The sequence below is a fragment of the Solea solea genome, chromosome 5, assembly GCF_958295425.1.
Source record: "Solea solea chromosome 5, fSolSol10.1, whole genome shotgun sequence".
NCBI classification, from domain to species: Eukaryota; Metazoa; Chordata; class Actinopteri; order Pleuronectiformes; family Soleidae; genus Solea; species Solea solea.
Window position 1 is genome coordinate 10,475,913 of NC_081138.1, and position 14,259 is coordinate 10,490,171.

Below are 14,259 nucleotides of genomic sequence, written 5' to 3' on the forward strand. Positions count from 1 at the left end.
CATGGATCCCAGAAACTATACTAAAAGAAAAATAATGAATTTTGGATGACAGATTTCATGCAGTGACAGACAAAGAGGGGAAAACAAAGACACCGCAATGAGCAAATCATAAGAAAAAGGACACAACTCCTCCATGCTGTGTAACTACCTCTCCATGGGACATGTGGGTCAAAAGATAAAGGGAGAGAGGGAGTTGTAGGGATGAGAGAGCTGCAATGAGGGAGATAGACGGGGAGGAATAGATAAGCACTGGTTTCTGTGACTTGCTCATGTCATATGGCAACAAAACCAGCATGAGGCCAACAGCCTACACCTGCACAGTTGGAGATCATTCTGAGAGAATTTCATGGATTAAATCCATTCATATATTAAAAGAAAAAAAACATATTCACTCCAGTGTCCAGGCGCTTCATTACCTCCTTCTTGTAACGCAGCTGATTGTATATTGGAGGCTTCTGCGACGCCTCAATCTTAACCTCCTGGGTGGACGTCCGGTACGATGGGTTACTGTAGGTCAGGTTACTCACTCCTGGATCAGCAAACTTTGACTTTTTGTGTCTGTTCATCAAAAATAGGAAGAAAATAGCACATGGGTAACATATGATTATACATAAGAATAACTTGCTTTGTAATGAAAACTTTGTTCAAGAATCAAACACGAGGCTGACCTGTAAATGATCAAAGCAGCAATGAGGATCAGAATAGCCAAGATGGTCAGCACTCCTCCAATAACATAGCTGATGTGAAGTCCTTCTCCTACAACGTATGACACAGATATTAAAGACCGGAGCCAATCCAGTGGAAACACTTTCATCTGATTTCATGTACGATATGGGACGATATGCTTTTGTCACGATTTGATTGTATCAAGATACAATGGGTGCCGATTCAAGTTGTTATTCTATTCTAATTTATTTCAATTCTACAAGATTTCACTGATTTCATAGTATCTATAATTGCAATTTCCTTTTCCTTCTGTAACCAGTATTAAATGAATTATTTCTTGAGATAATAACCCACAAGTCATGTTTCCAAAATAAGTCTCGATCGGGACAGTGGTTCATAACATGTGCAACACACAGTTGTTTTTATTGTTTTTTTTTTTAGTTAACTGCTACATTTCACATTTACAGCATCTCCAAACAGGAGACAACATTAATGTGAGCCTTCATTCAAATTAAACTGAATAATGTATTTTCAAAACCCTGGATTGCATATTACACTGATAAACAGACCATCCAATACTTTTTGAGATTAATTGGCAACTGCTGCTTTTAGCCGTTTCTGTTCATTAAGCAAGTAGCTAGAAACAAATTGATGGAATTAACCAATTATTCTTATCTTTTACCAAGGGTAAGAGGATTAATGTTAGACAAAATTGTCAGACTGTTCTACAGGCAGCATGAGAACGGATGAGAGAGAAATACTTTTCTTATATACTGACCATGAGGTGCTGTCACCACCGTGCTCAAGCAGCCTTCTTCACTGAGGTTCTTGTCCGTGCAGCTGCAAAAACAAACAGCAACCCAGTTTAAAGAATTACAGTATAGTTCAAGTCAGGGGACTTCACTTAATATTAGCTGAAAAAGATCTAGTTTTTCCCCGAGGACAATTCTCTGCACAGCTTTAGGGAAGAGGAGTGTGTACACGTTTGGAGTATGAGTTTTTAAAATAAGATAAATGCATGATACTTTTCAGCAATGATGACATCATACCTTGAAGAAGAAGAAGTTTACGACTGTGTTTCTCAAATGAATAAAATTGTACTCATAGATAAATTAATAACTACATTTACCTTTATAATATTTTGGAACAAGTCATATAACTAAGACTACCACTTCAACAAAATAAACTTGTGGTTTTCCAATTTTCAAGTAGACAAACAGACATACTTGACCAGTGGGGGTCTTCTGTGCGGAGTGTCTGTTGGAGCTTTGGGGATCTTATTCACAACAGGAGTGCTGCTGGTTGCTCTGGCGGGAGGAGTAGGGATGTAACCTGAAACTAATAAACATGAGCAGATCAGAAACTGAGAGGACATGTCGGCGAGTTAACTTAAAAACAAATCTCAGCACACTTATACTTCAGTTACACTCTGCACAAGCATAGTCGTTACTCACTGGTGGAGCATGGTCTTCCATCTGGTTCGTCAGGGCAGGAACACACAAAAGAGTTGGTCTTTGCAAAGCAGAGGTGGGTGCAGCCGCCATTATTGACACCACAGAGGTTGGTACCTAAATAAGATGATGGGGAGGAAGAGACCAATCAGTGTGAGTTGAGTAGTTGAATCTGGGGCATGTCTCCACATTTAGTTTAGTTCCTTTCATCCAGTGAGAACTATGAGATTTGAGATCAACTGACATCCAGTGACAAGAGGGTGACTCAGGTCCCAACCTTTTTAAAAATGACAGTACAGTTTGACACCATTTGAGGTCCCAGTCCAAACTGATCCCCAGATACCAAACCACTATCAAAATACCTGTCCTTCAATTAATATTTTAGATTTTGATGAGGTTGAGGATAGAAATACTTATGTGGTTTGTGGGGGTTGTTATTATAGCATTACCATAAAAACTAATGTTCTATACTACAGAAACTGACACTGTGTCATTTCACTCTAATAAGGGGGTTAGAAATGTTTTATTTTTTCTGTATTGTTTTATTTGGAAAAGCCAGAAATCATGGAAAGGAATTCAGTGCCTCCCTTGGTGAAGTCGTCCGGAGAAAAACCACCATACCTGTCTGCCTGTGAGGCGATACCACTATAATGTCCATGAGGCCCTCCACATTGGGTAGTACAGTTTCCTTGTTACGGCCAGTGTGTTTGTCCACCCGCTGGATGGACTTAGTCTGCCAGTCTGTCCAGTAGATCCAGCGATCTTGCTGCGAGAGTCGGGAGAAAGGGGTTAGAGGGGAGGACACCGGCTTCAACTGGGGAAACGAGGAAGAAGAGAAGAGGAGAGGAAATACACAGACAAGGAGCAGGGGGGGTGGGACAAAGAGAGGGAAGGGAAAGAGAGGAGGAAGAAAAATGAGGGTCAGAGTGGAAGGGAAGCAGAAGAAATGGTTAAGCTGAATGAATTCAGTATGAATTGGAAGACGAAGAAGGAGTCACACGGTGAGCTGATGAGTGAAAGGGCAAGGTGAGTGGAAGAAAGAGAATCAGCCCAGTGATTGACAGCTGAAAAGGGGTGAGGTGTGGAGTTTTTGGGGGGAGGGGTACCTGTGTGAGAGCGAACGGATGGGACACCGGGCTGACAAGGATCTGACGCAGTTTTCCATTTAGGTCTGAGCTCTCAATTCTGTCCAAGTGGGCATCCACCCAGAAGATCCTAAAGAAAACATCAGGAACACTCTGTTCAGTGAAAAACATTTAGGTGGCTTTACAGGCAGAAATTGAATATACTACCCATAAGTATGTTTGCATAAATGTATAATTTAAAATAAAAATAGTTGAGCTTTTATAGCCTTAGAATAAGACTTCAATATGAGTTTTAAGCAAAGGTCTTGTTTTATGTAGGCCACAGCAGCCTGAATAACCCAGTGTGCGTTTGAAGCAAAAGCTCACTCTGCAAACAAAGAAGATATCTTTTCTGGTATGCCAAGGCCACCAGTTTCCTGACGCACTTGGGAAAGGGAGGCATGAGCAGAAGATGACTCTGTTTATTAAACTCTGCGCTCTTACCGTTACATGTATACCAGTCATTTGTCAAGCTTTTTAATGGCCAGAATGGCTAGTTTTGTGTATGCTTACTGGCATGCTATTACAGGTTAATGTTAACCCTGTTATAGCAGCATGTTAACAATAATGTTAATGGAGGTGGGCAAATGTAAGTGAAATTATAATGCCTTTACTGTTAGTTTCCAAATATATGGTACCCAATTGCTGGAAAACATTACACTGTTTTTCACTCTGATTCTTCCCCTGACCTTCGTGTATCGTAGTCTAGCGTAAGACCATTGGGCCAGCCAAGGTCCGTATTGATTAGGACCTTTCGATCCGAGCCGTCCAAGTGAGAACGCTCAATCTTTGCAATGTGACCCCAGTCAGTCCAGAACAGGAACCTGCAGAGAGAAGACGCGTGAGATTTCCTTGCTGTATAACACACAGAAACCAGAGGAATCTAACAATGTTTACTTTCTTTCCTTTTCTAATTATTTCTGGTAACAGCTAGTGAGTAAAAACTCAAACTGTACAGCTTTTACTTCCTTGTCTCACCCTTTGCTTGGAAACACTGCAATGGCTCTGGGTTCATCCAAACTGTTGTTGATGAGGACTTTGCGGCTCGTTCCATCCAGACGGGCCACCTCAATGGTGTTGCGCCCAGTGTCGGTCCAGTACATGTTCCTGGCCACCCAATCTACAGCCAGCCCATCTGTGGTCTTCAAGCCCTGGCTGATCACTGTCTCCATCTCACTGCCATCAAGGTTTGAACGTCTGCGTAAAGGGCCAATTTACAACTTATGGTTACATTGTTTATTTTGTAGCTTTCAGTGCAGTAACAAGGAATCAATGATTATATGTAATTTAAACTAAAGAGAACAAGAGAGTTTATATGTAGATTATATTTTGTGTTCACACCTTATAACATCTAAGGTGACATCAGTGTAGAAAAGTTTTCCATCCACGCTATCATAGTCCAATGAGATGACATTGTGCAGATCAGGCACTGGTACGTGCACATCAGTGTGGTCGTTGGTGTCCAGGGAGATTCTGCGCACACTGACGCGGTTGGAGAAAAGCAAGTATGTCTCTGGTGAGTCATCACATGACCTGCCGTCTCCCTTGAGCAGGATGCCGGTGGGACATGCACAGGACGTGCCATTGGGACGAGGGAGGCACAAGTGGGTGCAGCCCCCGTTTCTTCTGCCACATTTATTAAAACCTGAAGAGGTTAGAGACAGAGGGCTCAACTGAAAATAGGTACAATTAAATAAAATAGAAATGTGACTATTATGAATGCCACTTAACAAACAACAACATTACTTAAAGATCCCACATTTAAACTTCTTGTCCTCATACTTACCAAGTGGCCTCTCCCTGTCTACAGCCTGGATGTCCATCAGGCCTGGCAGGTTGGCTCGCACTGTGATAGTGTTGGCCCCTGTGTTCTTGTCGGCTCGCTGGATGCTTCGGCTTTGCCAGTCAGTCCAGTAAATATGGGACCCCAGTAGGGTTAAGCCATACGGGTGTTGAACTGGAGTCACCAGGGTGCGCCGATTCTGCCCGTTCAGGTCGGCAGCCTCTATACGCTGAAGAGGACCAGAGAGATGAACGGTATTGACACCATGACCCAATAAAGTTCTGATTCTTCACGTCATCTTAACACATTCATAGTTTAGATCATAAGTATATTATAATGTGATATGTACAAGTTTAAAATTAATTTAGTGAATAACTGGGGATCTGAAGGACTAAAAGTGCTTTATGAATTAATTTGTGAACATTATAAAAATACAGAGACCTGGGATTCAGTCCTGTTAGAAAGTATAAAAACACTAAAAATTAAGATGCACCACTGACCTCAGTGTGAGCATCGGCCCACAGTAACTGTGAGCCAGCTGCATCGATGGCCAGGCCATTTGGCCATCCAAGATTATTACTGATGAGGACCAATCGGTCTGACCCATCCATTGCTGAACGCTCCAGCTTAGCATTCTCTCCCCAGTCTGTCCAGTACATGTAACTAGAGAAAAGAGAGGAAGGGAAAAGGAAAGGACACTGATGTCAAACACCAGACAGTTTAGGAGGACTAAAATTTAAAAACACAGATAAGATAGATAAGATGAAGAGGACATGCTCGGGCCAACACCAAGACATATTAGATATAAACTTTGGACACCTAACCGAGGCTTATATCATGTACAATCATTAGTGATAAGCAAGGGTATTATAGTCAGCGAAAACTAAAATTGAAAAAACAAAAGTCTCCTTATATATAAGACTCCTATATACATACACACAAATGCTCTGGAAATGATGCTCTCAAAAAACGTTATTGTGCTCTAGCAGCCTCACCCCATTTCATGGTAGAGAGCGATGGCTCGAGGGCTGTCCAAGTTTTGCCAGATCAAAACTTTCCTCATGGAGCCATCAAGGTTGGCAACCTCGATGCGATTAGTTCCTGTGTCCGTCCAGTAGACCTTCCTGCCCCGTGCGTCCACAGCTAGGCCATCAGTTGTCACCAACCCTGCAGAGAGAGACACAAGAAGACAAGGACAGAGATGGTGTTATGACTAGTGTTGGCTAACAAACTTGCTAATGCCGATCAGATAAAATTAATTTGTGCCAAATTTGGTACTTGAAGTTGGATTTAACTTAGGGCTACTCAATAAATCGTTAAAAAATCGCAATCTACTACTACACATGATTTAATTTCTAAATTACAACGATTCTTCTGCATTTATTTCATGAGCTGCACCGTAAATAAAATATTTTCCGCTGGTGGTAGTGACAAGAATCGCACTACCACCCGACCCGAGCTTGTGCCAAAAAAAGGTTTGTATTCGGCTTGCCACTCGCGATGACAGGCTTTCAGCAGTGCTGTCGCTAAATGCACCAGACCTTAGATATTTCCTTGCTAAAAACGTTTTCAGGATTGTTAAGTCTTTTAAACTGATCTACAGATCAACATTGTTCAATTTGATTCTTGTGCTTCTTCCTGTATTCCAGTACCAATTAGTGCACGGCAGTCTGAGGACGTCACGCATTTTCCCTGGTTATGACATCACAAGTCCAGCTAGGGGAAACGCGCCATAATGTGACTTCAGCCACAACAATAATAATAACAACAATAATAACAATAAGCCCCATTATGCATGGCCATGTTGAGGGCCTAAATTAATCACATTGTTTGGCACTTTACTTGAATGCCTAATTGAATGTTTCTAATAAATAACATTTCGATTTGTGAAAAAATTCTAAATTCTCTCAATTCTAAGAAACAGAATTGCGATTCACCTTTTTTCTAGAATCGTGCTGCCCTAATCTAAGTGAAGAGAGAGCAGTACAGCTGTTACGGCTTCATGTGGTATAGTGAATTATAAAGTTCAAGGGCTGTAAGCTACAGCACATCTCGGGTCTGATAGAGAACAAATGAAGCATCTGACAGGGTGTCTGTTTTTGTATCCAGCCTAAAGTGAGAGTGCGAGGCAGTTGCTATAAGCTGCACTAAGTTTCCCTCACATCAGGCATGCTCACTGTTTTTCTGTCCACTGGTTTCTCCTGATAACAGACATGTCAATGGTGGTTAAATTTGACACCTCAGCTGATCTGATCCCAACTAATCTAACCAGTAAACCCCAACCCCCCCAAAAAAAGTTAAGTTGGATACGGGTACCAAAAAGGTATTAGCACCAGTAATGGCATTGATTTAAATTAGAATGTTACTCAACCCTACTCACCTGTAGATATAATGTCTTCATGTCCTGTTCCATTGATGTTAGCTCTGCTGATTTTCTTCAGTGTGCTGTCTGACCAATACACTTTTGCTGCGGGAAGCAAAACATAAGATGTGAGGATACAATTTGTCCTTTGCTTGTCTTTTTGAAACAGGCCTTTTTCAAAATCGGAGAAAATATACAAACCTTCTTTGGGGTCAACACTAATGGCGATGGTGTTTTTCATTGAACTATTCACAGCCAAAACCACATCAGCAAAGTACGGGATATCCAGAGAAACCATCCTGATGTCCGTTCTCCGTGCAAATATGAGGAAGCTGCTCATTCCTGCACAGACACACACATAACCATCAATTTTGTCAGAATAAACGCTGACATTTAGCCTCAATTTCATTGCTGTTCTTTTTTTCCTTTCATCTACAATAAAAACATTTTGCTGTCGGATTTGTGCCAAGTTAAAAAGACCAGTATATTTACATGGCGAATAGTATTATTTATTAATTAAAATTGTATATATTTTTTTTTAATTTATCCTTTTATTGGACCTAGTGGAAACTGCTATGTGATGACCCATCTGTTTTTGTTCTGTTCAAATCTGTTCACATTTTTGGTTGAACTTCTTTTGATAGGCAAACAGATGCAATTTCATACCTGGCATGCAGGTCTTTCCATCCGTTTGCAGGTTGATTCCAGTGGGACAGGAACAGCTAGAGGCTTTGGGAGCAGGAGCCAGGAGACAGAGGTGACTGCAGCCTCCATTATTCATGGCACAAGGGTTATGCACTACAGATGGAGACACAAAAACAGACTCAGCTAATACACTACACTTCATACTTTCTAGGTCAGCTTAAAGGCACGGAATGGGACAACTAGGTCAAACAATAAGGAAACATACAATATTGTAGATAAAGACAGTGAAACCACTCAGAGGACAGGAAAGCCCCCACATATCAGTGATGTTTCAGTTTGGTATGCGCCCCCCAGGCTTTCTGTCCTCTCAGTCAAAGATCTGGGTTCAGTTTACCTGTAATCCTTCCAGTGTCAGCAAAGACACTGGATATGAGCTGAGAAAAGGCGGCAAAAATCCGAAAGGGATTTTTTTCTCTCTTTGTCTTTGTACTGAGAGACATGAAAAGCCCAGAACAGAACAGAAAATGTAAACAGGGGGATGATACGGGGTGGGGTGTGGTGCTTTTGAAAATTTGGTCAGACTGCTGGCCACTGACTGGCCAGAGTGTCGTCACAGGAAGAGACGTCCCACACACAAATCAAGCCGAACAGTGCCAAACTGCAGATCACTTAAAACTACTTAACAATCCTAAAAACGTGGGTTAATCTCCAACAACTACAGGAGTCTGGTGTAAAGTCACTAGTCACTCGTGTGTGTGTGTCGCATATAAAACAAAGTCACCGCAGTTTCACTCAGTCGTCCAGTGATGAATCCGACCACGTTAAGTAGGTACCTTTTTTTTTTTAGTGGAGAGGCAACCTAATCGTGCCGTTTCGTGCGGAGGCGAGGAGAGCCGATGGAAATACGCCATAAGGCTAAGACAGTTCGTAACACACAATACACTTTTCTGAGCCAATCTCAATTTAAGACAGGTGTATATCAGTGGTGTAGTGTAGTCTACAGTAGTCAGTTTACTGCCCCCCACCTCTCGCATACATCTGCACACACACACAAACTGTGACGGTGCTTCTCTGGTTAGACAATCATTAGGTAACAGGGAGGGAGATGATGTTATTACCTAACACAGAGACACTTTTGCTGAGAGTAAGAGAGAGCAGAGAGATGAGCGAAATGATACAGAAACAAAATAAAAAATCCCACCAACAGAACAATCCAGAACTTAGACCATATAGTCCCAGAAGTTATTTTTATCTTGTGCGCACAAACCACTTGCAGACTGTTAAGGACATGGACACACACACCCTACCTGACTCTCGTTGTCTATGAAACATGTGAATGTCCATGAGGTTCTCCAGATTTTCAGCCAGTGTGTGTCTCCCCAAGGCAGTGAGCTTGTCAGCGCTCTGAATGCTCTTGGACTGCCAGTCTGTCCAGTAAAGCTTGTCTTCATGAACAGTCAGACCAAAGGGGTGAGGAAGCTGGCTGCCAATCAAAACCTGTGCACAATAACCACAGTGTTATCCAGGAAGATAAGTACATGTTCCTTAACTCCTGTCTATAGTGTTAGTTCCAAATAGACAGAACATCTAAAAAGGTCATCTTAACCAAGGTTGAACAATAAATTACATGTTACCCAACGGGATAATTAAAATGGCAGCCTAATAATTTTAATAATCCTTTACCTGTCTGTCAGAACCATCAAAGTTGCCAAATTCAATAGTCTTCATTCCAGCATCAGCCCAGTACAAGCGTTTGGTCTCGTAGTCAATGGCAAGCCCATTGGGCCAAGTCAGGTTAGATGAGATGATCACAATACGGTTAGAGGCATCCATTCCTGCACGCTCTATCTTTGGGTTGGCACCCCAATCAGTCCAGTACATGAAGCTGTGAAGAAGGAAAGAAGCAAATAAGAAATCATGACAATTAATGAGAATTTCACATGGAGTTAAAGTTTGAATCTTTAATATCTCACCCTCCAATCGGGTCAACAACAATGTCCCTTGGGCGGTCCAAGTTCTCCCATATCAGAACAGTCCGCATGGTCCCATCAGAATTTGAAACTTCAATACGATCTGTTCCTGAGAATTCACACATGACGTATGACTTGTATTCCATGATCAAAAGCATGCGAGTGACTGGACATAATAATAACATATGTTTTTTTTTTACCAGCATCAGTCCAATAGAGCTTGTTGGTCACCCAGTCAATCGCCAAACCTGCTGGGCTCTCCAGACTGGTGTCCACTACCACCTACAAAAACAGTCAGAAACCATGTGAATTCTCCCATTCTAATTTCCATATAACTTGTAGTTATTTATTGTAAATTGTGAGGTCCAACACACATACGACAGAAAAATGTGAAAACAACAACACTAACAAAGAGAATGTCACTACTTGGCTATTATATGGCTACTTCCCATCTTCCAATGAATCAAGAGTGATGTCTTCTTCACTTAAATATTATTGCAGTACACTGTTGTGAAAATCAATTCAATCACTTTTAAGTTTGAATTATATAATCCAACATGATTCACTAAACTGCATGTGCTCCCTGCGTGTGCGTCGGTTTTCTCCGGGTTCTCAGTCCAAAAACAATATGGGATATTAGGTAAATTGGACACTCTAAATTGACCATAGGTGTGATTGTGAGAGTCGGTGGTTGTTTGTCTATGTATGTGGTCCTGTGATGGACTGGCAAACTGTCCAGGGTGTACCCCGCCTATTGCACTATGTCCGAGATTGGCACAGCAACCCCCACGACCCTCATGTGGAGGATAAAGCGATAGAAGAACGATGGACGGATGGATTCACTAAACTGTATCTACCACAGTGTATTGAATATCAGCCCCAGCAGATGGCAGTGTTGTATAAGTCCTTCTTCATCCTGCTCCTGTGCTCTATATTCTGGGACAAATGGTGGGACCTCAGTGTCGAGTTCAGTCAGAGTCTGGTGGTCACTGACCTCTTGCTTGGTGCCGTTCCACAGTGCTCTGTTGATAGAGTCAGTGGTGACGTCTGTCCAATAGATGTAGCCATCTTTGGCGTCCCAGTCTAGAGCCACAGCGTTGCGTACGTCAGCCAGAGGGATGACATCATCGGACATATCCTCTGTATCAAAGCTGATTCGTCGGATGTCCGTCCTTCGGGCAAAAAGCAGGAACTTATCAAGACCTGATTAAAGACCAAAGGTCTTCTGTCAGTCTTCTAGCTTTAACAATGGGGTCAACAGTGAACACAACAAAACAGCACCAACACACAGACAACTAGCAACTCTTAAAGGGTGAATCCAAAACACTCATTTATATCAGTAAGTCATAAACAGTAATTTCATTTTCACATAGTACAACTGTCTAAATTATAAAGTAAGTAACTTGTAATTCTAATGCACTTATAAGTAAATATGTTACCACTGACAACCAGCACCTTAGCTGTCATGTTTGTCAGGAAGACTAAATGCATGTTATGATATTATTAATTTAACAAGAGCACCTACAGTCATCTCTTTTTGATTTAAAACATTCTTGAAAATGTAGAGATCAATGCTGAAACTTTACTGATTCATTGTGAGTATAAATTCAATGACCTGAGCTAAAATATATTTGTGAGGGCTGTATATACAATACCATCATCTTCACATAAAATATGCATTTGATGAGTAAATATATAACATGAATTAATAACAAAGATCAAATGTGATGTGTTTTGCAGGACTCACCATTAGCACAGTTGAAGTGGTCCACCTTCTTGAATCCAGTGGGGCAGGCACAGGTGAATGTCTTGTTGCTGGGGAGACACAGGTGGCTGCAGCCTCCATTGTTGGTGCCACAGCGATTCCTGCTACCTGTAGGACAGACAGCGAAGTACAGAATGTTATGGATCTTGTTTTTTTTTTTTTTTTAGTTCATTTAAATGCCACAGAATACATCTGGATTTCACTCAGGGTCAGAAGACTCTTTGCTTTGTTTAACTGATGCAGAGGTCAAGTCTGTTCATGATATGAACTAACATGAGTCATTTAATCTAAACCAAAACAAAAAGAATCATGACTGACCTCCCTTTGCCAAAAAGAGGCTGTTAGCAGTTCATATTAGTGTCAGGCTGTGTTTTAGCAGCATCATATCCAAAACCTTCTTTTGGCCTGAACTCAGGTTTAACATACTGTAGTGTGTTAACAAGAAACACAAGTCTGTGCGATCCTGCTGATAAAAACACCGCAATTTGCCATTTTGCCAGAGGCTCTAACACAATAGCAACAAATCATCTAAGGGGTCACCATTTCAGAAAACATTTTTCACTTCTGTGTGCAATGATACCCTTTTCAGAAGGTTCCTATTTTCTCAGTCAGTCCTCAACCAGCTCATCTTCCACCCTCTAACCTTGAGCTTTTGCAATTCACTCTTCCACCTGCTGCATGACAACATTTTCTTTTGCTTCAGGCTGCAAACTTGGATGTTTGTAAAACTTGAAGTAAATTGACAACTTTCAAAGTAAATTACTACACTAATATTCAAATATAAACTTTGTTATACACGTTATAAAACAGTTCTTTGGATAAAAGAGCTAGTAGTTTTATACCTTCACCCTCACCAGCTGCTAACTGTCTGCTGATTCTAACAATAACAATAACAATAACAATAGAGGGAAAAGTGTGGGACATTTTAGGGAGCTTAGTTTGCAGCATCTGTCTCAGCTGTGCACTAACCTGTGGGCTGCCTCTGGGGATGGAGGGTGTGGATGTCCATGGGAAAGTGCAGCTTGTTGCGAATAACTGCCTGGTTCTTGCCGGTGAATTTGTTGGCACTGTTGATGCTCTTGGTGTGCCAGTCGGTCCAGTAAAGGCTATCCTCAAACACTGTGATGGCAAATGGGTGGGGGAGGCCTAAAGAAAGACAGTAGTAGTAGACAATGACAAAAAGTTACAGGACAAATGCATTTTTCATGAAAGAATGGGCCAGGATTTTCCAGGAAATGTTATCTATTGACAGTAAAACAAACAGGTCAAAAAAATATGGCTAATAATGATTACAATGTTTGAAGCCTCTTCACAAACACAAAAACAGAAAGAGCATTTGGCTTGTTCAACCAACACTTTGCAAACATCTCTTCCTATTGAGCACTGTGGGCTTGACTGATGTCATATTATCCCCATTTAGAGCTGCTTTCAATTACTGTGCCACTTGTCAGCCTGTAGCTGTTTTAGTCGTTACCAGGGAGTCCAAAAGCAGAGGCGCACTATTGGATTCCTTATTCCTTATAAACATGGTTAGACTGTGACAAAAGCCTAATTTCAGACTTTAAATAAAGACTTTTTCATTTCTGTCTATGACCTAAAATGTTCTTTCAAGAAAATGTCAAATACTTAGAATCCAAATATTTTTTTATGTTGAGCTCAACCTCTTAAACAGATCTATTTGAATCTTAAGTGCAGAAAGTTCCTTAAACAAGTGACTAAATGAATGATAATCAAGGTTAAAAACATATAATCACAGCTTGGTTCAGTGCTAACAAGTGAGAACACACAATGATTTATTCACATCAAATCCCTATGTGTTCATTCAGCTGTAGCACATAATGTGCACATGTGAAACCCCATCATTTACAGTAAGTGGCTGGTTTCAAAGACCTTTAATAAGTTGGCCTTATTAGGCTTCGAGTCCACAACAACATTTGTCTAGACTTGTGTTGATATTTGTCAGCCTCTGTGTTAACAGCCCATTTAAGTGGAACCCCTGACTAAATACTGTGGAACAGGGAACTTCTTTTAGAGATGTGTCTCCTGTGGGGGGCATCTGCTTTGGGCAACTCTTCCACACTTATTCAAATCTCCTTCTAAATCCTCTTTCAGTGAAGTAGCTGCACAGTCAGTTGGATCAAAGTGCTGAATGGATGGAAAAAGTGATTTCTGCTGCTCCAGAGAGCAGTGGTGGTAGTGGTGGTGTGGTGAGTTATGCTATGCTGGCACAGAGCTTTAAAAAACATTGCAGATCATTTAATGACAGTGTTTTACAGCACAGTGTAAATGTCAAGTGGTAAATGGCTAAAACTGGAAAAAATAAGTGATATAAGCTACTAAAATACAGTAATTGTGTGTGTGCGCATGAGTGTAAACTTAATGAAAATCAATGAGACCAACATTTCATTTAGCAACAAACAGCTGCACCTCTACTCCTAGTGAATACACCAACATTAGTTTATATAAAAAAAGAACAAAGTTTACCAAAATAAA

At 41.1% G+C, this 14,259-nt stretch overlaps 1 protein-coding gene across 3 annotated transcripts in view; it reads right to left on the reverse strand.

Annotated features, from left to right (window-relative positions):
- Positions 1-14,259, reverse strand: part of LOC131459372 (low-density lipoprotein receptor-related protein 4-like) — a 96,663-nt gene that overhangs the window by 3,855 nt on the left and 78,549 nt on the right. The window contains exons 15-38 of one of the 3 annotated variants that reach the window (XM_058629125.1): positions 12,736-12,912; positions 11,749-11,874; positions 10,996-11,204; positions 10,202-10,283; positions 10,005-10,110; positions 9,715-9,916; positions 9,339-9,528; positions 8,053-8,184; positions 7,588-7,728; positions 7,405-7,491; positions 6,020-6,191; positions 5,525-5,687; positions 5,028-5,253; positions 4,583-4,886; positions 4,220-4,438; positions 3,931-4,065; positions 3,224-3,332; positions 2,739-2,931; positions 2,121-2,234; positions 1,893-2,004; positions 1,445-1,506; positions 669-756; positions 417-558; positions 149-210 (exon numbers count right to left, since the gene is read on the reverse strand). In XM_058629125.1, coding sequence (XP_058485108.1) covers positions 169-210; positions 417-558; positions 669-756; positions 1,445-1,506; positions 1,893-2,004; positions 2,121-2,234; positions 2,739-2,931; positions 3,224-3,332; positions 3,931-4,065; positions 4,220-4,438; positions 4,583-4,886; positions 5,028-5,253; positions 5,525-5,687; positions 6,020-6,191; positions 7,405-7,491; positions 7,588-7,728; positions 8,053-8,184; positions 9,339-9,528; positions 9,715-9,916; positions 10,005-10,110; positions 10,202-10,283; positions 10,996-11,204; positions 11,749-11,874; positions 12,736-12,912 — 3,533 coding nt within the window. In that variant the 3' untranslated portion in view covers positions 149-168. The remainder of the gene's footprint in view (positions 1-148; positions 211-416; positions 559-668; positions 757-1,444; positions 1,507-1,892; positions 2,005-2,120; positions 2,235-2,738; positions 2,932-3,223; positions 3,333-3,930; positions 4,066-4,219; positions 4,439-4,582; positions 4,887-5,027; positions 5,254-5,524; positions 5,688-6,019; positions 6,192-7,404; positions 7,492-7,587; positions 7,729-8,052; positions 8,185-9,338; positions 9,529-9,714; positions 9,917-10,004; positions 10,111-10,201; positions 10,284-10,995; positions 11,205-11,748; positions 11,875-12,735; positions 12,913-14,259) is intronic. The other 2 variants (XM_058629124.1, XM_058629123.1) reach the window with 2 other exon arrangements.